A 25,553-nucleotide genomic window follows, 5' to 3' on the forward strand; every position below is an offset into this window, starting at 1 on the left:
AGAACCTAGCATAAACCGTTTGAGATGGACCTTTTTTTGTTCCACATTGTCCTCCATCCCGGAAGCACCTTCAGTGCAACAGCTCACTGAATCCCATTCAGATCTCTTTCACACAAGTTGTGGCACACTTGTTTGCCAAATCAGTAGCTAGAATTAAGACGCATACAGTTTAAGGCATTGCAATAAATGTATTTGACCAATGTGTAGCAGTGTCTGTGGAGGGGGACTGGTGCTGGGAGAAACACCGCTAGCCATCCGCAGCCTCTTGTTCTTGCGCTCGTAAATAGCTGGCTTTCTTCTGGGCGACACGGTCCTTCCTCTGTGCCAGGGAGAGCTTGGCACGGTTCCACCTGCCAGGACAACAACAAAAACGGAATTAACATCCTGCACAGCAGTCATGATTATTACCCGTTCCTCATTCGGTTCGGTGCTGCGACAATCTAAACATTTGCCTGAACTCTTCCAAAGTAGAGGGCTTGCCCTCAAAGACACTGAACAACACAAAACACTGACGTTAATGGGTTTAGTTTTAAATTGTCTTTCATTTCTGGACATTTTCATATTTCTGTCTGTCATCAAACATCCCTGCCTGCTGTGGCACGAGGACAGACAGGGATAGAAGGAAACAGGTTTCTGTATGCAGGGGGAACGACAGGACAGCACCCAACAGGCTGCTCTGAAACTAATCCTGCAAATGGAGATCCTATGACATGCACTTCAAACAGTATCCATCTCCAGAGTCACGTGACCAAAGCAACAACAACAAAAAACCTCACCTCTTCTTTTTGACGTCTTTTTGGGGTTTCTTGTCGTGGACGGGGTTCTCTCTGATCGCGGCGTGTGCTTTCTTGTACATTTCCTCAACCTGAGGTACAAAACAATAGATTCGTCATGGTAAGGCAGGTATGCTGACATCAGCCAAGTGTACTACGACACTTCCTGAGGGATTCCCCTCGCTTCTCTCAGCCCCGTCTTGAAAGAACAATAGCATCAGCCAAAGCAAATGAAGGACCAACTACATTTTGCTCAGCATCTTTAGTAACATCATCAAGAAGCAATGGAGTCAGGAGTCTCCCAAACACACTAAGGCTGGGACACTAACATTTAGGGTTACATTGACCCAGATGTTACACAGGTAGGACATGTGTGATGCAGTCTTACTGTGTCTGGCGTGACTCCATTCTTTATGAAGCGTGAAAACTGTTTCTTGTAGGCCTCCTCGTCCTCCTCCATTAAGTAGCTCATGTAATCCGACACGTTCATGCCCATGATGTGTTTTCGGTGCAACTCTGCATTGAACTCTTTGCTCTCTGCATCATAACCTGGGAAGCGTTTTAGGCTGCAAGTTAAAAAAGAAAAGAAAGGAGATCAAAGTAGGTCCGATGTTGTACACAGTGTACATAAACAAGATGTCTTAAACATGACTGTTTTACTATTGAACTGACCAAATCCTTATGCTTGATTTCTTTCTTTACACAAGGCACCACAATTATTTGAAGCAAATGGTTCTTTATCTGGATTCCTAACAGTCAAAGAGCTGTAGCTTCTGTCTAACCTGTGAGGAATGGCCAGGCCGCCGTCGACCGCACCCTTAAGAGCTCCAAACACTTTGTTTCCTGTTGAGGTTCTGGCGAGGCCGGCGTCCAGGTAGCAGGTGAAGGCCCCGGGCTTCCCGTCGACACTCTCCACATTGAACTCATCTCCCGTCACCTCCACCTGGCCCTCGTACACCTGGTCCAGCCCAAACTTGTTCAGCAACTGATGGGCGGAGAAGAGAGGTTAAGGATCAACCACGCAATTGAACATTGTGCAAGACAAGCGGCATTTGTTCAATATTTTGTAGGATCATTTATTTGGAACCCAGTTAACGTTTAACTGTGTGCAGTGCGAGTCACCTAATCTGACTTACCCCCAAAATATATATCATGACCTATTTTTCCACTTTGTTTAACTTCAGCTTTCCACACATGGGTCAATGAATAAGTGGCAATGTTTGTCTTAGTCAGAGTAACAAGAGCACTGGCCATGCATCAGGAGATCTGCAACTAAATTGCTGACGAGCTAAACTTGACTGGCTACTGACCCCAATATACACACCCACACACAACAGACCCACCAACTCGCCACAAATATTGTGAATGAATCTTTGCAAATGTGCAAGAATAGGCCCGTGAATGGTCTGAAGGTATGCGTGCGTGTCTGGGTCACCACTCTCACCCTGCGAGCCAGTAGTAGGCCTGTGCAGTAGGCTGCTGCATAGTTGGTAAGGCCCACAGTAATGCCATACTTAGGCAGCTCATGTGAGTAGGCCGCACACACAATATGGTCACCTTCGATCTTCGCATAGGCAATCTGAAACCGAAATAAAAGTGATGAGGGGTTGGAGAGAAGACATGTCTGCTCACGTTTACTATTCCATTCAGGTCTACATTTGTTTATCATAGATCCAGACCCATTTTACACAGATAATTTGTCTGTGTTAATAGCTCACCTGACAGCAGATGTCTCTATTGGAGAACCTCACAATAATGCGGTACTTGGGCGTGTTGTACTTATTCTTATCTTGAATGACCAGGCGCTTCCGAGCAAAGTAGTCAGTCTTCCCCTCTGCCAAAAACAATCAATATTATGTATTGGTCAACATATTAGTCTACGTGTCCATTTTGTTAAAGTAAAGCATCATTACTCTTGTGTGAAACTCTGTACTATGTCTATGAAATAGCTTAGTTTGGATGAAGCATGAGCACAATGTCTTACCTCTCCTTCTCCTGAATTTAACTTGGTACCTCTTAAAGTAGGCCTTGTTCTTGATTACTTTGACGAAGCCCTGTGAAAAGGAAAGATGTTTGCTTGTTTTCTGAATGTATGTGGCCTATGATAACAGATTACCCGGTGTTCAAAGACCCAGCTTGCTAGATAACTAGTTCCTAATGTCAACATATATTACGGTACTTGTTTTTACTATGAGCTTAAATATGAAGCTATATGGATAGGCAACAATTTCCAGAAAGAATTGGGAGTAGATAACACCCATCATTACTTTACCGTTAAAGCAGGCCAACGAGCTAGAACGCCCGACAGTTTCGCGTTAACGTGTAAATTACACGTCAACAAAATACACAACCAGATATAAACTAGCTGTCTGACAATACATTTGGACGGATTGGAAGTTGATTTGTAACTATCCAACAACTTTCATATCTGTCAGAGGCCATTGTGTGCCACGCTGGAACCCTTCCTTCGCCTAGACCCGTGAATCATTATTCGCAATCTATCATCATCAAGCTACCAAACAAACACAATCCCACACAACACTGTCATATTCAGATTGAGTAATATTTAGTGTGTCAAGTCCACATTAAATTATGACGATAAACTGACCATTTTCGAAGATTTTCAATATTCTTCGCCGTTCGGTATTTTCACGTATGCCGGAAGAATTGCTGACCCAACAAACCTAATTTTAAATACAGACTGCAAATCCTTTCGCCCCCTACCGTATGGGAGGGTGTCTTTGTTTAAAAAACGAGGCCCTCTAACACCAGCAGAGGACAGCACCATCCTCATAGTTTAAGCATTTTCCATTCTACTCTTCCAGATCATTCCCCTCAGGGTCAGGGTTTAACTCTAGCTGCTATGTTTTTTGTTTTTTGGGGGGAAATTGATGTTACATAACATATTAGTCTATAACTTGGGTGGTCAGATGGCTGAGCAGTTGGGGAGTCGGACTGTTAATTAGATTAGGGTTGTTGCCGGTTCGATTCCCGGCAGTGCAAAATGACGTTGTGTCCTTGGGCAAGGCACTTCACCCTACTTGCCTCTGGGAGAATGTCCCTGTACTTACTGTAATTCGCTCTGGATAAGAGCGTCTGCTAAATGACTAAATGTAAATGGAATAACTAAATAGCTATTTCCCCATCTTCACGAGTAAAATGATTTGTACTGCATTGTGAAATAATGACTCAAGGATTTGTTGATCCATAAGGTCAGGCCATTACAGGGACATGGTTAAAGTTGCCGCCCATTGAGTGGGCGATTCTTAAGGGTCCCCCACCCATTAGTATGAATCAGGGTCTCAACGTGATTCTGTCCAATTCACCACACCTAAGTGTGAGTGGTTGTCTGTGTGTGTGTGTGTGTGTGTGCTGCATGTGTGTGTGCTAACAGCATGCCACTGTTTGGTCAAGAGGATCCCATGAAGTAGATAAGAAACTGTGAAGTGTTTCGTTTTCCAAAGGATGTTTCACTAACAATGAAGGAGCAACTGTGACAGCTCCTGATGCAACCCCCTTCTCCCCCTACCCACCCCTAACACAACACGTTTTCGTGAAATGAGCAATCGAACATCCTATTTCTTTTCCAGTGTTTACATTTCAACAGGCCATCAAACTGTCGCATATCTAAAAGAGACAGACAATTCCTATTCACCGTCTTGCAAGATGATGTCCAGTGGACGGTTGCACAAAACACCTTAAGTTTTTTCCTTAATTATGACACTTAGGGGTACATTCCTCCTTAGCTAAGGGATTTACTTAAGGGTGTTGCACAGAATCCCTTAAATGGTTTCCTTAGCTAAGGAGAAACATTAAGGGATTTACTACATTGAACATAATTTCACAGCAGTCAAATTTGACCGTTTCCACAGAGACCGCGTTTGTTCAGTTGTATCGCTAGTGCACCACCTTACAAAAGCTAGAGCAGGCACACCTTGTCCAAACCCAAGTTTGCTGCTGAGTGGTGCCCCTCCCCATGAGCACTCAGCTGTGATTAAACAGTTCCGTTTTTGCTGCAGCAGTCACTCTTCGGTCAGTATTACTCCATAGGTCATGGTCATATTCAAGACCGTTGCAGTTTATTTGATATTCTTAAAGCAGTGACTTAATCTTTCTGAAATAGGAGATCAATCCAGTCAGAGTTTGAAAGCGTTTTTTTAATCATGACATGACAGAGAAAGCCTATGGATTCAACACTGAAGGAACAAGATTTTCCATATTTTCTAGCAATGTGTGCAATAAGACTTTTCTCTGTCAGTGCTGATGTTTCTTCTTTTGCTGGTATTAGTGTCACAATTTCACGCTCAGCTTACAATTGGATATTTTTCACTTTTTCAAAAATGTTACAGGTTGGAAATTTGACAACTGCACATGACTAACTTTTAGTTAAACCAGAAATGGTGTGGAGATTTACATTTACATTACATTTAGTCATTTAGCAGACACTCTTATCCAGAGCGACTTACAGTAAGTACAGGGACATTCCCCCGAGGCAAGTAGGGTGAAGTGCCTTGCCAACTGACACAATGTCAGTTGACACAATGTCAGTTGGCATGACCGGGAATCGAACTGGCAACCTTCGGATTACTAGCACGATTCCCTCACCGCTCAGCCACCTGACTCCCTATGATATGCAGTGTATGCAAAGTCTGTTTTACTCATGCGGTTCCTTCACCCTTTAACCACTGTTTAGCACTTTGTAAGGACAGATAAGCATGTTCTCATGGGAAAGTCACTAAAACACTACAGATTTGGATGCTCTTTACGTAATCACATGTACATGCATGTGTAACGCTTATAGACTGCAGTTGAAAATACAAGGCAAAACAATCATATAATCTATGTACCAGCATTAGGCTGAAGCTCATGAGTACTTTTGGACTTGATTCATGGGAATTCAAGCTCACTGTGACCGCACAAGATCCAGGAAACCCAAAAAAAGTGTGGGGCCCGTGGTTGAACCCTAACCTTCCAATACAGAGTCCAAACAATGCTCTATAGAGGGGTACAATAACCAGGAAGCTCTGAGAAGGTTTCCAGCAGTCCTGCTTCATGAGAGTCCTAGTCATTGGTCACTTGGAAAATTTACAGCCAGAAGTTGGCTGGTTGACCAATAAGGGGACGTGCTGATCACAATGATTGATGAGGGTCTCACGTCTAGAAGGTGGTGATTTGTAATCTGTTTATGCCATCCAACATGTCAGTGGAAATGTGAAACAAAATAACATTTTCTTTAGTCAATTTATTATTCAGATCTTGCGAAATGAAAACGTTTAAGTCAAGTCTTTTTGACATTTAAAGCAATGAGATGAAGAGAAAAAATAAAAAAGATAGACAGATATTTCAATAAACTGTTTGACCTACAAAATAACACAACTGTACCAGATAGATGAAGTGTGAATTGGACCCTAATTCTTTCTTCCTCATAATCTCTGATTTACTGGTTGGAATGACACTGGTTGAACTCATAACAGGAGAAAAAACAAGATGTTATAACCCTCAGGGAGAAGAGCTGTCTTGTGTGTGGACTGCTTCATAAATCATGCATTGTGTTCTGACTCTTTACCCTATCTGGAGTGAGCAGTTGGTTAGCTGAGGGTTTGATCAGATTTGTGTGTGTGCGTGTGTGTGAGAGAGAGAGAGAGAGAGAGAGAGTGTGTGAGAGAGAAAGAGTGTGTGTGTTTGCGGTGTTGTAAGGTGCCAACAGCATGTCATTTATGTGTAGTTGGGTAAGAGGAAACAGTGAGGGGGATAAGATAGTGTGAAGTGGTTTTCGAAGAGATGTTTCAACACAGAAGCAACTGAGGCTGCTCCAGACCCATCCTGTATGGAAATTGATCAGGTCATGTTTAGTACATTGGACTGTGTTCATACAAATAGGGTGTCCTTTCTCACATTCCATTAAGATTTGGAACAGATCTGAGGACTAAACATAACCAGACTCCATGGTAAGAGCCTTATCCTCAGACCCACATTTGTTAATAGTCTTTTGCAACAAAGGAAGTAAACCTATGTAGATGATAGTCACCTGCCACCTATATTTCTAGCAGTATGGACAGCTAAAAATGGACAGGCTTCACAGCGACATGTTCTATGTTTATTTCCATAGCTCAACTCTGTATTTTGAGAGGATTGAAAATGCTCTACAAAGAAGACAATGTCAAACTTGTATCACTGCACCGCTTTGCATCTATTTCAATCACATAAGGCGTTGAGAGAATATATAGTGTTACCATCAAGGCACTAAGAAAGGTGTGGGGCGAGTGGTGTAGAGGCCGTGAGATTAGAAAAGTGTGACCTGTTCTGACAGCTTCTGTGGTTGGTTTCCTGTTCTGACTCAGACAAACATAATGTGTTTTGCACGTTTACTCTTTACCTTAGGCCTTTCTTAACTCTCTCTTTCCGATTAAACATCCCTGCAGTTTTTGTTTAGTTGGCAATCACTACACGCATTAGGCTATTGCTACCAATTTCACGTGTTAAAATGTTCTTCCTACAGCACTGGTTAAGTGTCACTGGATTTGCATCACTTGCTTTGTAAGGTCAGTTGACTTTCTCTCTGAGAATTATTGCTGTACTGCACTTTATGTAATATCACCAGTTTTTGACAGGTAATTAGTCCATGTGTAAAATCAACTAATACTTTGCATAATATATCCAAGTACTGTCAATGTAATCTACAAAATAATATTTTATATAATGTCCACAAGTTCATAATTGTAGTCAGTACGAGTGTGTAGTCCATGTTTCAGCACCAGAATGGACCTTCCTGCCTTTCCGCTTAGGTTGTTGGGATCAGTAATATCTCTTTCAGAATTCAGAATACGTTAACAAATCCATATTGTGTTTTGAAAGCAACCACTTTGGTTCAGAACATGTCCTTAAACTTTGTATTTGCTATCTCAACTTGCAGGTGCACACAAAAAAACTTTTCTCACATGGAAAATAAATCGATATCTCTTCGCTTTCACTCAACCTTGGATGCGAAAAGCCTAGCAATGATTTTCCTTTGAAGCTTTCTGATTTTAAGAAAATACATTTACGGTTTTTATAGAAATGGCAATGGAGTGAGGACCCGAATCTGTTGTGGAAAAAAAAGTTAGCCAAGTCAATCGATACAGGTGTGCATCCGCGAATCCCCACTGTAAGAGATACCCCAGGTCGCCATTCACAGGCTGCTGCACGGACTGGGCAGTCAACGCCGCATGCATGTGTTCGTGCGTAAAGGATATCACCGACAAGCTAGACGGATAACCGGTATCACTTACACTGATACGGGTCATTAAAGAGGAGTTTGAGAGACAGTTGCACATAGGCCTATAAAAACGTCCAATAAACGATCAATAGGACTAACCAGTATTACACCTACATACTAATCAACCCGTTTTTCAATGCATTTCTTTATCAGCACGTTAGGAGCCTAACCAGTCACGCACGTGCTCACCAGTCATCATGTCACTTCACTATTAGACTATAGACAATTTGGCCACCTTCCCAATGACACCTGGTGAATGACAATTTGGCTTTGCGCATGCTAAATCGCCTGCCAAAAATCCCTGGATCACCTATCAACCAATGGTGTTCAAATCTTTTCAGAGATAAAGACAGGGCGGTGTGGACAGGGAGGATTTTACACAACTGACCTCAGACCTTGAGAACAACCAGCGAGAGTAACCATGCCAAGGTCATTTTTGGTGAAGAGCAAACGGGCACATAGTTACCATCAACCCAGATACCTGGACGACGAATATATCAAATTGGATACTATTTTAGCTCATGTATGCGCAGGTATGTAAATGTATAGCCTGTTGATCTTGCATATTATTTATGATCTGTAAATAGGCTAGTGTCCAGATGGAAACAAAATCATATATTTTCCCATGTCAAATACTAATAATAACATGTTCTATGAATAATATAGAGACCCAAGCTCAGGTTGAGTTCGCAGAGAACTTAGAGCCGGATACCCATAACCATGACAGGCTGTCCCCCGAGTCCAGGCTGGTGCGCACGGCTGACCTTTCCTGCACCTCCCCGTTGAACTGCGAGGGCAGCGTGTGCGACCGCGCAGCAGATTACTACTGGTGTTCCCCGTGTTCCCCTTCATCGCCTGGTCAGTTGTATATCCTCAAAGCTGTGTCATTTTTGTTTTATTCACCACAACTAGGCTTTTACGCCCTAGCTTTCCCTACTTTTTCTTATTTTTTTCTACATTTCGACATGTCATGTGTATGTGTATTGCAGATTTGATTGTAGGCTAATTCGTATCATATTCAAAATGATCTACAGATTCGGAGAAATGTTTCACTCCGTCAACAGACGATGCTCATCATTTCACTGTCCCCTATCGCCCTTACGCATGGACCTGTTCAGGCTCCGAGCTCAGGCACCTCATTCAACGAACATATCAACATCTGCCAAATAACATGGAACCTGTTCCTATTGGCATCTATGGGCCAGAGGACAGAACCAAACCCTCCATTTACTCCCAGCGGGGCCACACGACAGGATTTTACCGAGACTATTCCTCTACAGGACTCCCTATCCACATGCGGGACACTGCCGAGTTATATTCAGATCTCAAGCAGAGGACCACAGTCGCAGAGGTCAAGTCTGAGTCGGATCTCAATTGTTCCAGTATGGAGTCAAGCAGATCATACAAGTGCATGAAGTGTTGCAAGGTAGGTCCATTACAAATTTGGTATTACATTAAGTTGATGACTAACTATACACTGTGGATGACGCAGAACTGTTTTAAATTTACCGTCAGGTATTCTCCACTCCGCACGGTTTAGAGGTCCACGTGCGTCGATCTCATAGCGGCACACGACCCTTTGCATGCGAGATTTGTGGAAAAACTTTTGGGCACGCAGTGAGCCTAGAGCAACACAGAGCCGTACACTCACAGGTATCCCAATATAGAGCATAGGAGCATAGAATTATTGATGGGTAAATGAAAATAAGCAAAATAAACTGTACTCATTTTGTCTAACGATTTATATTAACAGGAGAGATGTTTCAATTGCAAGATCTGTGGCAAAAGCTTCAAGAGATCGTCTACATTGTCAACACACCTGCTTATACACTCAGACACACGGCCTTACCCCTGCCAGTATTGTGGGAAAAGATTCCATCAGAAGTCAGACATGAAAAAACATACATTCATCCATACAGGTAATGCTCCAGGTTCATTGTAGTTTTTAGACTAAACATCATGCCGTTAACTTGTTCAAAAATGTTGCGAAAAATGTTCAATAACGAGTGCATTACGCAGAACAAGATCCGGATTTAAAGTCGAAACTTTCATAATGCATACTTTGTTTACATATTCATGTAGGCGAAAAGCCGCACAAGTGCCAGGTGTGTGGAAAGGCCTTCAGTCAAAGCTCCAACCTCATCACGCACAGCCGCAAGCACACGGGGTTCAAACCCTTTGGGTGCGACCTATGTGGTAAAGGATTTCAGCGCAAAGTGGACCTGAGAAGACACAAGGAAACACAACATGGACTGAAATAGCTGAAATATATACATCTTAAACGGCTACAAACTTAACCAAATATTAGCTTATATGTATGCCTACTGTTAGTAAAGTAATTTTATTTTAACCTCTAAATGCAGTTCTTTCTTGACATTGTATTGTAATTGGATTCGTTGGTTTCGTTTTCAAAATATATAGGTTTTCTCAAGACGTAAATATGTTTATTTCCCCAAGTTTTTGTAATATATTTTTGATATCGTTCAGGTCATGGTAGTAGGCGAACTGTCAAGTGACCATCTGGCTTTGCCCCAAAAATATTTAAAGTTTTGAAATTTGAATGTCAAATAATTGTGTTTTATGTTTGGGGAACGGTAATCATTTATTAACTCCTACAGAACATTACTTACGCATATCCTTTTCTTATATTGCTATAGTCCTGGTTTTTATTATCATTAACCCATTCGTTTTTTTTATGGCAAAAACCCCCCCAGAAAATGTCTTAACAAGAAATGAGCCATATCGATTGCTTCATAACCGTGGTCAAATCAACATATACATTTGTTGAAAGTAGTCTACTAACACTGAAAGGCTCATTCATATTAAACTATTTTCTTAACAAAAAACACATCTTTCAACTTAATGACATGAAACTTGAAAGTTATAGGCCTCGTTTTATTTTACTCTGTGCACGCCAGCTGGTCTAAACCAAATATGTTCTGACCCAAGCTTTGTTAACACACTTCAAACAAATTAAATTATGACACCATAAAGTTCCTGTGAAGGAAGTTCGGAGGAAAATAGCGTCACCCTTATTGTCCAATCATTTAAAAGATAGCCTAAAAGGCAATCGAGAAGGACAGACATTTTTATACAGTGGAAAACCAGTGTAATTTATTAGGTTGTACAGAGACAGGGTATAGGTTTAACATGTGGTGTTTTAAACTCTTCTGATTTAGACATCTATTCACAGATTGTGTACACAGTGATTAGGCATTATAGTCAAAGTCATAAAAACAGAAGAGACTGCAAAGACCTGATCTACTAAACTTGGAAGAACTTAACACATGCACAAGTCCAAGTTTAATATTTTGAAAAATATTTGTAAATTAGTTAAGAACCAAAGAATATAAACACAAGATATTCCATTATACAGTTGTTCAGTACACCACATAACTGCACAAGCCCCCGGAGGTCTCTAAATAATATCATAAATTTGGTATGTGTGTCAGTGGGCTGGGGTCTTGAGCAGCTGTACTAAGCTCTGCAGGTCCTGAGCATTGATGGTGAGTTCGTCCATAAGAGTAGAGAGGTACTCTACAGACCCTGGGCTCTCAAGGGCTTTATGTACCTCTGGAGACACTTCCGATAGCCTGCAACACATGAAAACACCCAGATAAACAAACCCAACAACCTGCTACATACAACTCAACACATTACAACAGTGACTAACACATCAATCCTGCTTTTGGCTAACACAATTGTTTTCAATTGGTTTCATTGGAAGGTGAGGGAGTCATTCTCAGAAGGGCCGTGGGGTTCCTGTCATGTCACTCCACCATCCCCCTCCCTGCTCTTGTGTGTGTGTGTGTGTGTGTGTATGCATGTGGAGCTCCGGTTCAGTCCTGGTCTAGTGTTGCAGGGGCACCATACATTATTCAGATGACCTGTACAAAAGACTCCAGACTAACTTTACAGCTGCCACACAGCAGACAGATACAGCCACCCAAATTATTCATGAGGGGGGGGGGGAGAAACAGTAGGACCAGGAGAAATACATAACATGAAAAGTGTATCGTTGCTTGAGGGGTTAGTGGATGATAAACTCGGAAAAGCCCTTTAACAAAAAGGGTTTAATGTCCATGAGCCAGACACACTTCTGTGTGGCAACAAAGACCATTTGAACCATGCACATGAAACATTACAACAAAATAGATTCTGAAACAGTTCAGACAATTGTAGGAGTATAGTATTTATAACTAAATTCCCTTGTCAATGACAATCCATCTAGTCTTATTTTTAGTTTGTCACACTACGATGGCACACAAAATTAGGTAATCTGAATCGATAAATACAACATCAGTTTTTGCGCATTATTAGTTGTAACAGCAGTCCGGATTTTGAAAGTCACAGAAAAAAGAAAAGAAAATCAGAGCTTGTTTATGGCTCTGTGTTCCTTCTGGTGGTGTACAGATCAGTTAGGGGTCAGGTGGAATGTTTCCCATGGCCTTCCTGTGTGTGTGTCCCTACATCACGGATCTAGAAGAGGGCCATCAGGTAGATAAGACTGCAAAGCACCTGTGTGTACACAGACGGGAGCAGCACTGTCCGCACAGCGCCTGCTAGGATTGCAAACTGCGCCAATCTGGGGAAGTAGTGTACGCTCACACACACACACACGCACACACACACACACCATCTGGCACAGGGCAAACAATGCCCTCTTCACACTCTGAGCTAGGCCTTAAGCCATAGAGTTTGGTTTTTGGTAAATACTTATTCTACTTAATGTCACCTCATCCTTCCCAAGTTGCAGCAATTTCCCCTAGGGGATTAATACAGTCCTACTTTATCTATCGTGGGGCAATATGGGCAGTAGAATGCAAGCCTCACATTGCAAACCTTGTAGGTAGACTCAAGGTGAGACCTTCAAAAAACTATCCCATGGTTGTGGTTGTGTGTGAAAACTACGCTTATGATTTTTCCTTTCACTTTTCAAATTGCAAATACCCCATGGCACACACGTGACCACACCATGGTTATGACTGAGGTACAGAGATATAGTCAAATCTGTCAGCATGCAGTTTGCTGAGAGGGTGTTCCTTGAGGAAAACAATGATCCCTGATTTCCTCTGCACTGCTATTTGACTAACTCAATAGAAGCTCAGGCTCTCCAGCTGTCCCTGCATAGCGTACAACTCAGGCACGCACGCGCGCACGCACGCACGCACACACACGGAGGCTCACGTACACATGGAGGAGCACCACAGCAATCAGGGTCCACTCGGGGGTTTTGTGAATGATGTTGGTATTGGTGAATCTGCCAAGCAAAACAGAGTGAAGGATTGAAACATGGTATTCTGGTAGTTGAAAGTCACTCAACTCACTCAACCCCTCTCTGCACCACCTGACCATCATGTGAAATACACTGTTTGGCATGTTGGGTCTGACCTGAAGGTCCGGACCAGACTGCTGAGGTCACTGAAGACGTCACTCATGGTGAGACACAGCGGTCCCAGAACAACTCCGAGACTGGAGTCCACGTACACATGAAAGACATGGAGACACGGAAGTAAATATATGTATAATATACATACATATATATAACATGGAAGAAACAATATACAATATATGTGAATTAATGACAGCTCCATGCCTTCCATGACATTGTGTAGACATCTCCCCGTACCTTCTTGTGAGTTTCTCAACGGCTATACGCTTCTGGATGAGGTGCTGGGCATGAGAGTCAACCAGAGGGAGAGATAGATCCTTCCCAGCCTTGTCCTGGAGCATTAGGTCAGGAGGAGGGAGAGAGAAAAAGAGAGGAATGTTTAAAAGATAAACGAAACACTCAAATATATATAAAAAATCATATATGATAATCTAATGAAGAAAGCATCCGCATTTGGAAGGTATAGTGCTATCCTGTATAAACAAACCCTCATTCAGAGCACCCCCTTATGGACACTGGCACTCACTACAAGCTGTTTCAGAACACTCACCTCTGAGTCTCCATGCCCAACATTCTGAGGCAGATCATATGTGCCTTTGTAGAACTCTTTCACCCTCAGTTCCTGCTCCTCCGTGTGCCTACGCAGGGTGTGGTAGTCTGGGACAGGAGCCGAGGGTCTCCAAGCCCCTCCTTGGTGCCCAGGCTCTCCCCCCTGGCCCTTGGCTTCCACCACATCGTCCAGATCATCTTCATCCAGCTCCTCTTCCTCCTCCTTCTCCATCTTCACCTGTCTTTCTGTCAGTGGTGGGTTAGAGTTGTGGTCTGGACCATATAGGAACCTCATTGTTTCTTCAGTCCTCCACTCGCTGAAGGTCCTGCTCAGGCCTTCTAAAAGGTTGACATGGATCAAGTCAGTCAGTATCTCAGTCTTCAGGAGACCACGGAGTCCAGACGCTCCTCTCCTGCTCATGCCCACCTGGGTGATGTCAAGGCCGGGCAGGGGATATGATGCTGCAGGGAGGTTATTGTGTGGTGTAGGTGTTGGTTCCGGGGGACCTTCCTGTCTACACTGTGTTGGGGTTGTGTCCCTGTGTACAGGAGGATCGGCCGTGACTGCTCGCCTGTCCTGCATGGTGCAGTGTCTCAGCAGATCAGCAGCCTCTTCCACAGACTGTCCCTCTGGGGAGCCTCTCTCCTCCAGGAGAAGTGGCTGCTCACTGGGGTGCCTAGCCCCTGATGTGGGACGTCGGGGTCCATCAGACTCCATGCGCCTCCCTGTTTCGGATTCCTCAGACTCCTCCTCAGTCTTTCCTTCCTCCTTTTCCTCTCTACTCCCTCCGCAGACATTAGCCCTTCCAACTTTTTGGAGCTTAGTCTCGCCAGGTTTTTTGGGGGGCAGCTCGCCCCAGTGTACCCTAGGTCCGGGTGCTTGGGAAACCCCACTGGAGCCAAAGTCCTGCTCTTCGTCACTGCTGTCACTGTGGCTGAGTCCAAGAGGGGAGCGCCTGGGGTCTCCAGGGGCCTCGGAGTCCACTGGGAGCAGCGGGTTTTCAATGTCCTGCTCTTTGAGACGCCTTGCCCTTAGCTTCACCTCCTCTCCAGGACTCCCACTGCAAGCAGGGGAGAGAGAGGAGAGACTATAAATCCACCAAGCATTACTGGAAGGAACTACAGAAGCATCTACATTCTCAAAGAGGCCAAAATAGACATACCTATCCCCTCTCTTCATTAGAATCACTTCTGGAAGACTGTAGACAAACAAACATGATTAGCGGTGAGCCAGGGACTGAGGAAGACCACGCCAGTTGCTTTCCTCCAACACTATATGGTATGTTCACTACAATTTCCCATTATAGAATGAAAGGCAGCACTCTCTTACTTCTCATGGTGCCTCAGCCATAGAGGGATGTTTGGTATCTGCAGCTCAAAAGCTTTGGAGGCTTTGAAGCAGAAGTTACTGCAGAAGCACTATATTAGAGAGAAAATTATATTTGTTTGAGTCCATCACCCCTTTTTTTTTTGCTCACCGTCTTTGGCATGTCTGTTTCACAATGCTCACCTTTCGTTCAGTAATGTCATAGACTTTATTGGTCTTGGTGGAAATGTTGTACTTTTGATGAGGAACCTAAAAAATAAAACAAAAATTAGATAATTGAACGTTAGACTTTATATTTTTTGCATTGACCCATGGTCAAAACCTCCATAACAACCTTGTCATAGCTCTAAGGAATGGTTGTTTACTTCTTTCAACTGTATGAAGACCTGGAACTTACATTGCCCAGTTTACTGGAGCAGACAGGATAGCCACACAGTTTTGCTATGGCTCTCTCCTCAATTGTGTCTTTGTAATCACCAGTGGTAATCAACCTAGCCTACAGACAAAGAATAGTGGTTAGTAATAATTTTAAAAACATAACACACCTGCTGCTTCATGGATAGAAGAGCACACACACTGATGAGCAACACAACATGATGCTAACTTGGCCACTGAGCCTGTTTTCACAAAATGAGGACACATTTATCAAGAGTTGTACTGTACTTACACAATCGACTAGAACGTCATCTGCCACGCTATCCTCTAATAGACGCTCAACCACCTGCAGGGCCCTCTTCTCTAGTTCGAGCTTCTCTCTCAGGGTCTCCGTCACTATCCCTCTCCTGTGAGCGGACAGAAGGACCATATTAGGCTACAGGTGTTTAATAAAATTTATGTTTTTATTTTGTAACTGAGGGCTAACCCGCAACCTAAACTTTAAACACAGCTAAAATCGATACAATCAAAGGTAGAAAAAAACCTTGTTTCTTCTATAGCAGCCAGAGAGGAAACGGCATTCCCACCTGAAAAAAAAAAATTACAATTCTCATAACGTAATTATAAGAGAACTTGTCAGTATATCAACTTTACCACCAAAACCTTGGCTAGTCTACATCCAATACACAGACAACCTCATTCCCTGGTAGTTTACTCAAAGATTAGCAAGATATCTAGCATGTTTTTATACTTCCCGATTACCTTCATACCCATTAGTATTCACACACAAGTCGTCTCATTATGTGGTACTATCTTCTACAAAAACATACCCTTTATTCCAGATTTTAAGGAACGAGTGCTACGTTTTCTCTGTCCACTCTCCATGTTTTCTCTGTTATGCCGGTGACGTTTCTACAGCAAGTCGCTAGGGTCAGTTTAGACATACAGAACACTTCAGAAACCCATGCGACTATAATATGTCTGACAACCTCCCTGTTGGACTTGTAAGTAAAACATTTTAACAAATTGATTACGTTAATGAGCACCGTCAACCATGGCCTTCCGAACCTACAATTGATCAATTACATTATACGAATGGTGTCTATGTAAACTGCAATTAGCCAGCTAGCTATATCATTTTTTTGCATGACAGTCAGCTAGCTAGTCTAGCTAACTACGCACAAACAAAGCATGTGTCAAACACACTAGAGTCAGTTTGATGCATTGTTGGTGTGGCAAACCGAATAGTACAATAGTGTATAATATGTTGTTTATATGCTTTTTAAAATAATTTTAGGTGATAATGTCACTCAATGCTTGTCACTCATATTTAAATATCATATTATCGAATGTGCATTTTTTGTTTCTTACAGAAGTGCTATGTAAATGGACAGCGACTGAAGCACTGCACAAGCATGGCTTTAGAGCAACTCAGTGATGTCGTCCAGAGATGTGTAAGTACTAGAGAAGCCACCACTGACTTAACTCCAGCATGTGCAAAATACCCCTTTTCCCTCCATTCACCCATTCTCTCTCTCTCTCTTTCTCTCTCTCTCTCTCCCCCCCACACACAGCAAGCTGTTCAAGATGACAACTACACATCGGAAGATTATGATGTGTTCCAGATTGCAGGGCGAGCCTGCATAGAGGAGGGAGACACTGCTCAGGTCTTGAGTATTGTTGTAGATGTGAATAATAAGGTGAGGGGAAGGTCCCTGAAATTGCTATCAGGCATTCCACTCCATTCAAAACAGTCTTTGTACTTGATAATTGACTGCATGGATCTGAGAGTTTAGTGTACTTGTGTCTGCCAAAGCATATCCTGTTCATTGTCATTGTATTTGCATTACTATGTACTGTCCTCTCCTCCTGTGTATAGGACATTGTGAGATGTATGGGCTGGAATCTTCTTGGTCCTTTGGTTCAGATTTTGCTAAAGAAGGAAGACAAGAACCTTCCACACTGCCTCGCCATCTTCACACACCTCGTGGAGGTGTGTTTAACATTCACATGGTCATTCATTATGAGACTCACTTGCACAGTTAGACTCATCGTATACCCTACCGTGCATCGTCTTGTTATTGGTTAGGTTTGCAGTCCAAAAGAGCTGCTGGTTGGCTTGTTGGAGCAGGTAGAGGAGGCCCACCCTGACTCCATCTCAGAGACAGTCATCCTTCTACTGATGCCTCTACAGAAAGGTAAGCAGAACACACAAACACACTCTCCCAGGCTCTATTGAAAGGCAGGCAACATTCATCTCAACATGGAGCAGGTGAATCATCTTGACCCATGAAACAACCCTCCCCAGTGCTGCTGCGTCTGGGTAGGCGGAAGGCTTCCTCGGTAGGCATGGCTCTCTCCACCCTGCTGGGCCAGGTGGCCAGGCTGCCCGTGCCCCAGACCAAGGAGCAGGAGGAGGACGATGTGTTTGGCCTGTGTCGCTGCTGCTCCACTCTGCTGGTCTTCGTCCGGCCCTTCGTGGCGGAGGCCAAGCGGAACCTCCAGGCCCGGAACGGCCCGCTCACTCACACGGCCAAGGAGGATGAGCTAAGGACGGAGCTGCTCAAGTTGTGAGTTAGCGTGGCTTCCCCGGGCTGACGTGTCCAGGCCCATTGACAAGTCCCAGTCATTTCAGATTCTCCTGAGCAAAATAGCTTTGTGTGTGTTGTATTGCTGTTTCTTGGTTGACCCTTGATAAGAGCCGTGTTGTCTGTCTCTGTAGTTGTATGAAGTGTCTGTGTGAGCCTCTGTTGGAGGTTCAGCTGAGGGATCCAGCCACTCTGGCAGAGTCGCCCCTTAGGGATTTTGCCACAGAGATCCTGGTAAGAGGTTTGGAAAAAGATGCACTTCATGCTTTTCCTGTCTGTCCCAACTTCATCTTCCTCTTTTTTCCTCTTTTGTTTTTTTTTACTGAGGATAGGGAAAGACAGTTGCTTAACCATTCTGTTAGAGTGGCACAAGACCCGTTTAACATTTCACTCTTCTGAAATACCATTTACCATTTAGTTCAGTATCCGAATGTCTGAAAATTGGGTAATTTAACCTATAAAACAAAGACTGATAATTTTTTTAAAGTTTGTATCCATAAACCATACACATTATTTACACAACTTTACTGTTAGGGCCCTGAAGTGGAGATTTGTTGTATCCTATTATTAAAATATGTGAATATCCATCAGAGAATGGATTTGTTACACCAACATTGAAGCCGCTATCACATTACTACCACATCATTGACCAAGAATACTCAATAATATCATTACATAACGATTCTTTGCGTCTTCTGCAGGATATTCTATCGGGCATTGGTGAGTCCATTCCCAACCTGCTGTGCCATTCTCTGCTGTGTCGGAGGGAGGTGCCAGGCTTCCTAGAGGAGGAGGTGCGCTACCCTAAAGAGTCCCTGGCTAGTCTGGCCTATCTGCTGTTTGTCCAGCACCTAGCCATGGACACCTTCCCCTCAGTCTTCAGGTAAGAGACACGAGCCAAGACACCCCAAGATAGACGTAGCATAGTACCATCATAACTCTGTGTCTACATTGTATACTGTGTGCGCACATGGTGGAGAGCCTGAAGCCTGTAAGTAACCCTGTTGAATGTTGTTCCAATTTCAGCCCTGTCTTTATTCTTCAGTGTAATATGGATTACGTCAACCTCTTCTTAAGCAGGTACACTTTTTGGTCTCTTCCTCTTCCCAGTGTTGCAAAAAATTACCAGGAAGTGTTATACTTGAAAAAACATTTTTGTGTGTGTTTGCAAATCTAACATGATGTCTCTTGTTACTAGAACGGAAGAATCTCGACTGCAGAAAGGACTGGTAAGTTTGCTGGTACAATGAGCTCCGATTGGAAAATAAATACATGTCAAGGAACACTGTCAGTGTTGACGTTTCACCCCAATGTCTCTCTCGTGTTCCACCAGGACCTGTATGAGAGGAGCCTGGCCCGGGTGGAGGACAACAGTCTCTCTGTGCAGCTCCTGGAGCTCAAGTCCTTCATCAGTGTCCCTCAGGTCAGACTGCTGCCCAGTATCTTTATTATAGAGTGCATGTATTATAGAGGCATCAGTTGACTAATTAGTGTCTACTTCTCATCTCAGAACCTGGTGAAAGTCATGACGTTGTGCCCGATACAGACCCTGGTAAGTTCTTCATTGCCTTGGATATGACTCTTCATGTAGTAATTTTGCCTTGTGAAAAGATTATGTACTTATTTTAAACAAGCTCTGGTGAGTTACGGTATCTGTTTAATGAGGATGTGGTGTTTACTATTGGCTGAGAGTATGTCCCTTGTTCACAGAGAACTAAAGGACTCAAATTGTTGCAGTTGAGCATCGATAAGTTTGACACCGAAGCCAAATACAAGTTCTTCCAGTAAGTTTGCCCTTCTATAAAGGTGTGGACACCCTGTATATACTTACTGGAACCGGCTCATCATTGTCATAACATCCTATTTCAGATGTATGCTGAAGATAAGTCACCACTCAGGGGTAGAGGGATACATCATCAAGAACATCAGAAACCAGATTGACCTTTCACTAAAGGTAAGTGAAGAAGCTTATTTTCTCTCTTTGACTTTTTCCTCTGTTTAGAATTCCCTCCGCAGACTTTGGTGTGCAGGATAGTTGTTAACGTGGCCGTGTCTCTGCTTCTCAGCCGGGTCAGGGGAACGAGTGGTTCCTGGGGCTCCACCTGCTCCCTCTGCTGCGCCTGGTGCTGTGTCTTCCTCAGGGCCCGGAGACGGACCTCCTCCAGAACCTGGACAGGTGAGCAATGGGAACCCACTCGCCAGCCTCTGAGCATGTCACCTCAGCAGGCATGGCAAAACGTTGAGATGCTGCCATGATAACCAAATACATTCGGGAGGCAAAGCTATTGTTGATCCAACCTGCATGTTGGGTACAGTGGAACCTGAACATGTTTTGTGCTCCGCAGGGTCATGGAGTCTCTGAACCTCTTGCGGTACATGTTGATCCGAGACAAGGAGTGGGAGAACCAGGTACCATCTCCTTACCTCCTGGTAACAGATCCTCCTATCTGCTGGAATGGCATGCAAATGTAATCAAATCTCTCTGGTTTTCAGACAGGGATTTGGACAGAGCTGTATAAGATAGAAGATAACTATATGAAGCCGTTGCGTGTGGGGCTCAACATGTCCAAAGCTCACTATGAGGCTGAGCTCAGGAGCACCAAGGACAGCCAAAGGACCAACGCTAGAGGTAAAGACTCTCAAAGGAGTCATGCCACTCAAACTGTTACAGCAGCAAATTAGCCAGTGCTCTTGTTTACCTTTGTGCAAGAAATTGGATTAAATGAATTTGACAAACCTACAGCGTATTATTAAAGCCAGCTATATTTTTATGAATTTATTTAGCAGGATCCCAGATACAAGATTCAGTGTGCTCTGTCAATGTGGGGAGTGAGAAGTTGCCGAACATGACGCCAGAGATGCAGCTACAGGTAGGATTTTCGGGGGCAATTGAATCATGCTACTACCAACATGTTGTTATACTGTGTTTGTAATCCCATGGCCGGTTTTGCTCACTTTTCATTGTCCAATAGGTTCTTCACTCAGCCCTGCACACGTTCGACATGATTGAGAGTGTCCTCGCGCGAATCGAGGAAATCATAGAGGTGAAAGACAAAGCGTGAGCAACCATGGCGGCTGCAGTCTCAGAGCCAGATCGCCTGCCACTGTGTCGCACCGGCCACTTCCACCAGCCATCTAGCCTAGTTTCGTTTAGGTCTCTGGGCCTAATCGACCTCAAGTCTAACTTTCTGGGGTCATGATGCAAAGTTACAGTATGTGATTGAGGTTGTTACGCACTTTTGACATTTGTTATGAAATGAACAGCTTTAAGCTTTGACTAGCAGGACAAGACTTTGTAATTTTTTTTGCTATGTCATTTCACTAAACAGGTGTAACTTTACCCTTGTCCACCCTGTTGCACTGGATGTTCAGAATACCTTCCTGTGAAAGTCATCAGATGTGAAGCGGGTGCAGGGGTAATTTGTGACCTCTTAAGACATTGTAAATGCTAGACGTGACTTCCATTCATTCATTTGTATTATGGCTTTGCTTTCACAATTCCTTTGCTATTGTTCGTACTTGTCATTTTGTTCCCCCATACCAACTTTCTTGGCTTATTCAGGTAAATCATGTCAAATATTGTGGGTAAATACAAATATTGTGGGTAAATACAGTCTACCCTTTCTAACCCAGTTGTGTGATTTGGATCTGTAGTTCTTGAATGTAATTTTTTTCAAAATGTTTATTAGAAAGTCTACACTTTTCCAAATACATGTCATGAGCAAACATATTTAATAAATGGAGGTACAACAGACAATTCAAGCAGTCTCACACACATTCCAGTTGAGACATTTCATAGTTTGGCAAAGGGACAACAAGCATAATCACATCCTCTCCAACAACATACTTAATAAAACCTCCCAGTCATTTACATCAACAGGCAGTGGTTCAGGTTAAAAAGTCCACATATCCAGTCATAACTCACTTTATAGCTCGGAATGGAGGCTATGGCAGTTTGATGCCAACATTCCAGCAAACAATACTATAACAGCAGAACATGACACACAAGTTCCAAGCGGGTGTCAGAATCCTGTGAACAGTGGATGATGCAGTGCCTGCTGGGCTGTGATCCGTGTGGCTGGATTCAGATCCAGCAGTCTGTCAAGGAGGTCATAGGCCTCCTCAGGCACCTGGTCCCAGCCCCCCTCATCCTGAGGTTCTGGAACATTCTCCTCAGCGTTCCTGCCCCCTGGCTCCTCTGTGGGGGGTTCCTGGGGGTTGGCGATGTCTATGTTGGGGGGGTGAAGGGGCATGGCCTCATCGTCCGGGGACGACCTCCCTCTCAGGGTCTCACACAGAGTCCTCAGGTCCTGACGAGGGAGCTCACAGCTGCACATCACCGCTTTACCTGCAGGGAGAAACAGTACGTCATGGTAAACATCTGTCTTTTTACAAAGGGCGCCATTCCTCTCAAACCACAAAACAGCATAAAAAAAAAAAGAAGCTGTTAAACGCTACACACGTCTCATTAGGGTGCGATTCAAGTCGATCGTACCGAACTCCTTTGCAGCCTGGGTGGTCTCTCTGGAACCCCGTATGGTCATGATCTGGGCGAGGGCGATGAGGTCGTCATTGGCCTTGAAGAACGGGTAGCGGCCAGTGAGCAGAGAGAGCAGGATCACCCCGGCTGACCAGATATCTATGGCTACATACAGGAAACAGTTGTAAGGGCCTGGGCGGGGAGGAGTGTGTGTTCTGTGTGTAAGGATGGTTCCTCACCTGTTCCCTGGTTGGGGCATTTGGTCAGGACCTCTGGGGCTCTAAACCCTGGAGTCCCAGCCCTGGGTGCCACCTGCTGTTTCCTGTGGGAGACAAGATCAGGATTCTGTCAAGCTAAGAAGTGACTACCTCATTTTCGAAAGCAGTAAACCATGACTGGCATCATCATCCAAAACAGGAGTAAATAGATGTAGGTTCAATCCACAAGAGGTTTCAAGTCCTCACCTAGACATACAGACGTTGCAGACACGGTCAGTCATGTAGCAGTTGCAGGTGAGGCCTAAGTTAACGGCAGGGGTCCTTGGTTGTTTTTGGCTGCTGGCTGGGGTCCTTGTAGATAGAGGGTGCCGGATGACAGAGACAAACGCTCGTGTGGCAGGGTCCTCCGTTTTAGAGGGCTTTACCAGCTGAACAAACAAAATTGTATTGAAGCTTTTGTCTGACAGTCTTTAGAGTAAGAGAGTGAGAACGTTAATGATCACCTCTATCTTAGTGTCTGCTGACTTGGCAGGGGCAGGGGTGCAGCTGTTGAGGTTCCTCTCTCCAAACACGGCCCGTGGGGTTCTGCACAGGCCTGACAGCTCCTGGACAGACAGAACACACACGACTCACCCACCAATCCAAAAACCAATCCATGACTACCGACGGCACTGACGGTCACATCAACAACAAGAGGTGTAAAGGAGACGTAGGTAACGGGACAGTAGCCAAATCTAGTTAGAGCTGTACACCCAGTGCCACCTTGGTGCGTTTAGTGCGGTTGGTGGAGGTGAGTGTGGCCGCTCTCTTCGCCAGGGGCTTGACTGAGGTAGAGGAGGAGGAAGAGGAGGAAGAGGGTTGAGGTGCTGTGATGGTGGTGGGGTGCTGGGGGGGGGTTGACAGTGGTAATCTGGTGGCCCTTGGGGGTGGCTGTGCTTGTGGGGCCTTCTTCCCTGTGGAGCCCACACCCCTCTGGGTGGTCCTCTGCTTCACCACCTTGAGCAGCTCGATCTGGGTGTCCACTGTGCCCTGAGCCAGCCCAAAGTCCACCAGAGCAAACCTGCAAAGATAACAACAGCAATGTGATTTTCTTGCTCAGGAACAGTCTGGTATTTAAGCGTGTCATACAACTTCACTATGTTTTCATTACGTTTTCTCCTGGCGGTTGTACAGGAAGTTGGTGGGCTTGATATCTCTGTGAATGATGCCAAACTGGTGGATGTGTCTGAGGGCCTTGAGCAAGTGGTAGATGTACAGACGCACCTCCTCAAAACTCAGGGAGCCAAGGATGTCCTAGAGAGGATATATGCCATTAGTCTAACATCATTATCAAAGTAAGTTGTGTACATTATGTGGCTTGTGTTCATGGCCACTCACCACAAAGGGTTGGTGCTTCATATACGGCATGACAATCACCACATGGTCATCTTTTCTGAAGCAGTAGGTCACCCCCATTACGTTCTCTCTCCCACTGAACAATCAAATATGGAAACGGAAAAAAAGTTTACTTAAAAAACATTAGAGACATGTTATTGATCCTGGTTTTGGTTTATATTGCAGTTAGCTCAAGAGTGTTGTGACAGTGAGGGCAGGGGCTCACCCAGCCACAGTAAGGCACTGGAGCTCAGCCGCGATCCTCACCGGATGGCTGGTGGGGATGAGGTGCTTTAAGGCAAACTTCTCTCTCTTCCCGTCCATCAATTGAGCTTCACCCAGGTACACTGAGCTGAAAGTTCCTGACACACGCATACATTGTTTAAGTTGTCTGTTTGAATTGCTGGTAGTTTGGGTAGAAATGAATCCTTAACATACAAAAGATGTTTTGAGGTAATACCTTCACCAATTTTGTCGGTGATGCGGAATACTTTGGAGAGTTGTGGCACAGCCTTATGTAGGTAGTCAATGTCCATCTCCACATCCCCTGGAGCCAGATATAACATGCCGTTTAAGTACATAACTTTTAAACCATACATTGATGGTTAGGCTATACTGACATCAGACTTACTTGATACTTTCCTTCCTCTCTTTTTTCTATCTGCTTTAACGTGGCCATCGATGCTCTGGCTGTCATTGCGAGCTGGACCGGTTTCTTCCATGGCTAACCAGACACTTCTTGGATATCAAATAGAGCCGAATACAAAGATGAACATTTCTGCAGGTGGCAAAAAAACTAAACAAAGGTCAGGTACAAAAATAAGCGGTGTGATGTCTTGCAAGCAGTTTGAAAAGTGCTAATTTACAGTAGGAAGTTGGCTAACTCTAGCTATATTAGTTACTCCTTCACAAATAAAGATAGCTAACGTTAGCTCTGTCATGTTACTTAACTTATGGACTACAGTAGCTAGCTAGCTGCTTGCTAGTTGAACGAACAAAAACAAAACTTACCTTGTATAATAAGGTTGGTTAGCTTAATCGTTGAGCAGATTCCAATGATTTATATCAGACACAAAGTAAAGGCATACATGTTTTACACAAGGAATTACAACAGACAGTTTGACATATTTCCTCTAACTCAGTCTGTTTTGTGTTTTTGTCCGCCAACAGCAAACTCCGCGCTAAAACTGACGCAGATTGACGTCACGTCTGTGAATGGAGT

The 25,553-nt window shown here is 44.0% G+C and overlaps 5 protein-coding genes across 10 annotated transcripts; 2 read left to right on the plus strand and 3 right to left on the minus strand.

Moving 5' to 3' along the window:
• Positions 1 to 168: 168 nt before the first annotated feature.
• rpl5a (ribosomal protein L5a) lies at positions 169 to 3,528 on the minus strand. The gene is made up of 8 exons (XM_062480868.1): positions 3,382 to 3,528; positions 2,758 to 2,827; positions 2,492 to 2,607; positions 2,218 to 2,352; positions 1,556 to 1,758; positions 1,162 to 1,339; positions 777 to 865; positions 169 to 350 (listed from the first exon to the last, which is right to left on the minus strand). The coding sequence occupies exons 1-8, from the start codon at positions 3,382 to 3,384 to the stop codon at positions 248 to 250; spliced, it is 897 nt and encodes a 298-aa protein (XP_062336852.1). The 5' UTR covers positions 3,385 to 3,528; the 3' UTR covers positions 169 to 247.
• A 4,867-nt stretch (positions 3,529 to 8,395) lies between these two features.
• LOC134036081 (zinc finger protein Gfi-1-like) lies at positions 8,396 to 10,821 on the plus strand. The gene is made up of 6 exons (XM_062480832.1): positions 8,396 to 8,561; positions 8,695 to 8,886; positions 9,063 to 9,454; positions 9,544 to 9,681; positions 9,782 to 9,947; positions 10,111 to 10,821. The coding sequence occupies exons 1-6, from the start codon at positions 8,450 to 8,452 to the stop codon at positions 10,287 to 10,289; spliced, it is 1,179 nt and encodes a 392-aa protein (XP_062336816.1). The 5' UTR covers positions 8,396 to 8,449; the 3' UTR covers positions 10,290 to 10,821.
• On the minus strand, positions 10,705 to 16,652 carry rpap2 (RNA polymerase II associated protein 2). Of its 4 annotated transcripts, none has more exons than XM_062480826.1 (12): positions 16,502 to 16,652; positions 16,216 to 16,258; positions 15,964 to 16,078; positions 15,694 to 15,792; positions 15,480 to 15,545; positions 15,300 to 15,388; positions 15,133 to 15,168; positions 13,971 to 15,030; positions 13,658 to 13,752; positions 13,420 to 13,500; positions 13,220 to 13,288; positions 10,707 to 11,621 (listed from the first exon to the last, which is right to left on the minus strand). In XM_062480826.1, exons 1-12 carry the CDS (start codon positions 16,554 to 16,556, stop codon positions 11,477 to 11,479), a joined length of 1,953 nt encoding a protein of 650 aa, XP_062336810.1. In that variant the 5' UTR covers positions 16,557 to 16,652; the 3' UTR covers positions 10,707 to 11,476. The 4 variants fall into 4 exon arrangements, with proteins under 4 accessions (XP_062336808.1, XP_062336807.1, XP_062336810.1 ...); XM_062480825.1 differs by having other exon boundaries at positions 13,971 to 15,057; XM_062480824.1 differs by lacking the exon at positions 16,502 to 16,652 and adding an exon at positions 16,442 to 16,480 and having other exon boundaries at positions 10,705 to 11,621; positions 13,971 to 15,168.
• On the plus strand, positions 16,528 to 22,016 carry glmna (glomulin, FKBP associated protein a). The gene is made up of 19 exons (XM_062480827.1): positions 16,528 to 16,675; positions 17,045 to 17,125; positions 17,246 to 17,371; positions 17,551 to 17,664; positions 17,761 to 17,869; positions 17,980 to 18,241; positions 18,394 to 18,493; positions 18,961 to 19,142; positions 19,286 to 19,339; positions 19,458 to 19,488; positions 19,593 to 19,682; positions 19,770 to 19,811; positions 19,970 to 20,043; positions 20,129 to 20,213; positions 20,326 to 20,435; positions 20,605 to 20,668; positions 20,753 to 20,888; positions 21,044 to 21,129; positions 21,232 to 22,016. The coding sequence occupies exons 1-19, from the start codon at positions 16,649 to 16,651 to the stop codon at positions 21,319 to 21,321; spliced, it is 1,863 nt and encodes a 620-aa protein (XP_062336811.1). The 5' UTR covers positions 16,528 to 16,648; the 3' UTR covers positions 21,322 to 22,016.
• cdc7 (cell division cycle 7 homolog (S. cerevisiae)) lies at positions 21,975 to 25,540 on the minus strand. 3 transcript variants are annotated; one of them, XM_062480829.1, is made up of 12 exons: positions 25,343 to 25,540; positions 24,963 to 25,066; positions 24,792 to 24,878; positions 24,558 to 24,693; positions 24,335 to 24,428; positions 24,108 to 24,250; positions 23,720 to 24,017; positions 23,461 to 23,562; positions 23,204 to 23,385; positions 22,979 to 23,061; positions 22,755 to 22,904; positions 21,975 to 22,607 (listed from the first exon to the last, which is right to left on the minus strand). In XM_062480829.1, exons 2-12 carry the CDS (start codon positions 25,051 to 25,053, stop codon positions 22,282 to 22,284), a joined length of 1,692 nt encoding a protein of 563 aa, XP_062336813.1. In that variant the 5' UTR covers positions 25,054 to 25,066; positions 25,343 to 25,540; the 3' UTR covers positions 21,975 to 22,281. The 3 variants fall into 3 exon arrangements, with proteins under 3 accessions (XP_062336813.1, XP_062336812.1, XP_062336815.1); XM_062480828.1 differs by having other exon boundaries at positions 24,963 to 25,109; XM_062480831.1 differs by having other exon boundaries at positions 23,954 to 24,017; positions 24,963 to 25,109; positions 25,343 to 25,539.
• Between the last annotated feature and the right edge of the window lie 13 nt (positions 25,541 to 25,553).

Source organism: Osmerus eperlanus, chromosome 16, assembly GCF_963692335.1.
Source record: "Osmerus eperlanus chromosome 16, fOsmEpe2.1, whole genome shotgun sequence".
Taxonomy (NCBI): Eukaryota; Metazoa; Chordata; class Actinopteri; order Osmeriformes; family Osmeridae; genus Osmerus; species Osmerus eperlanus.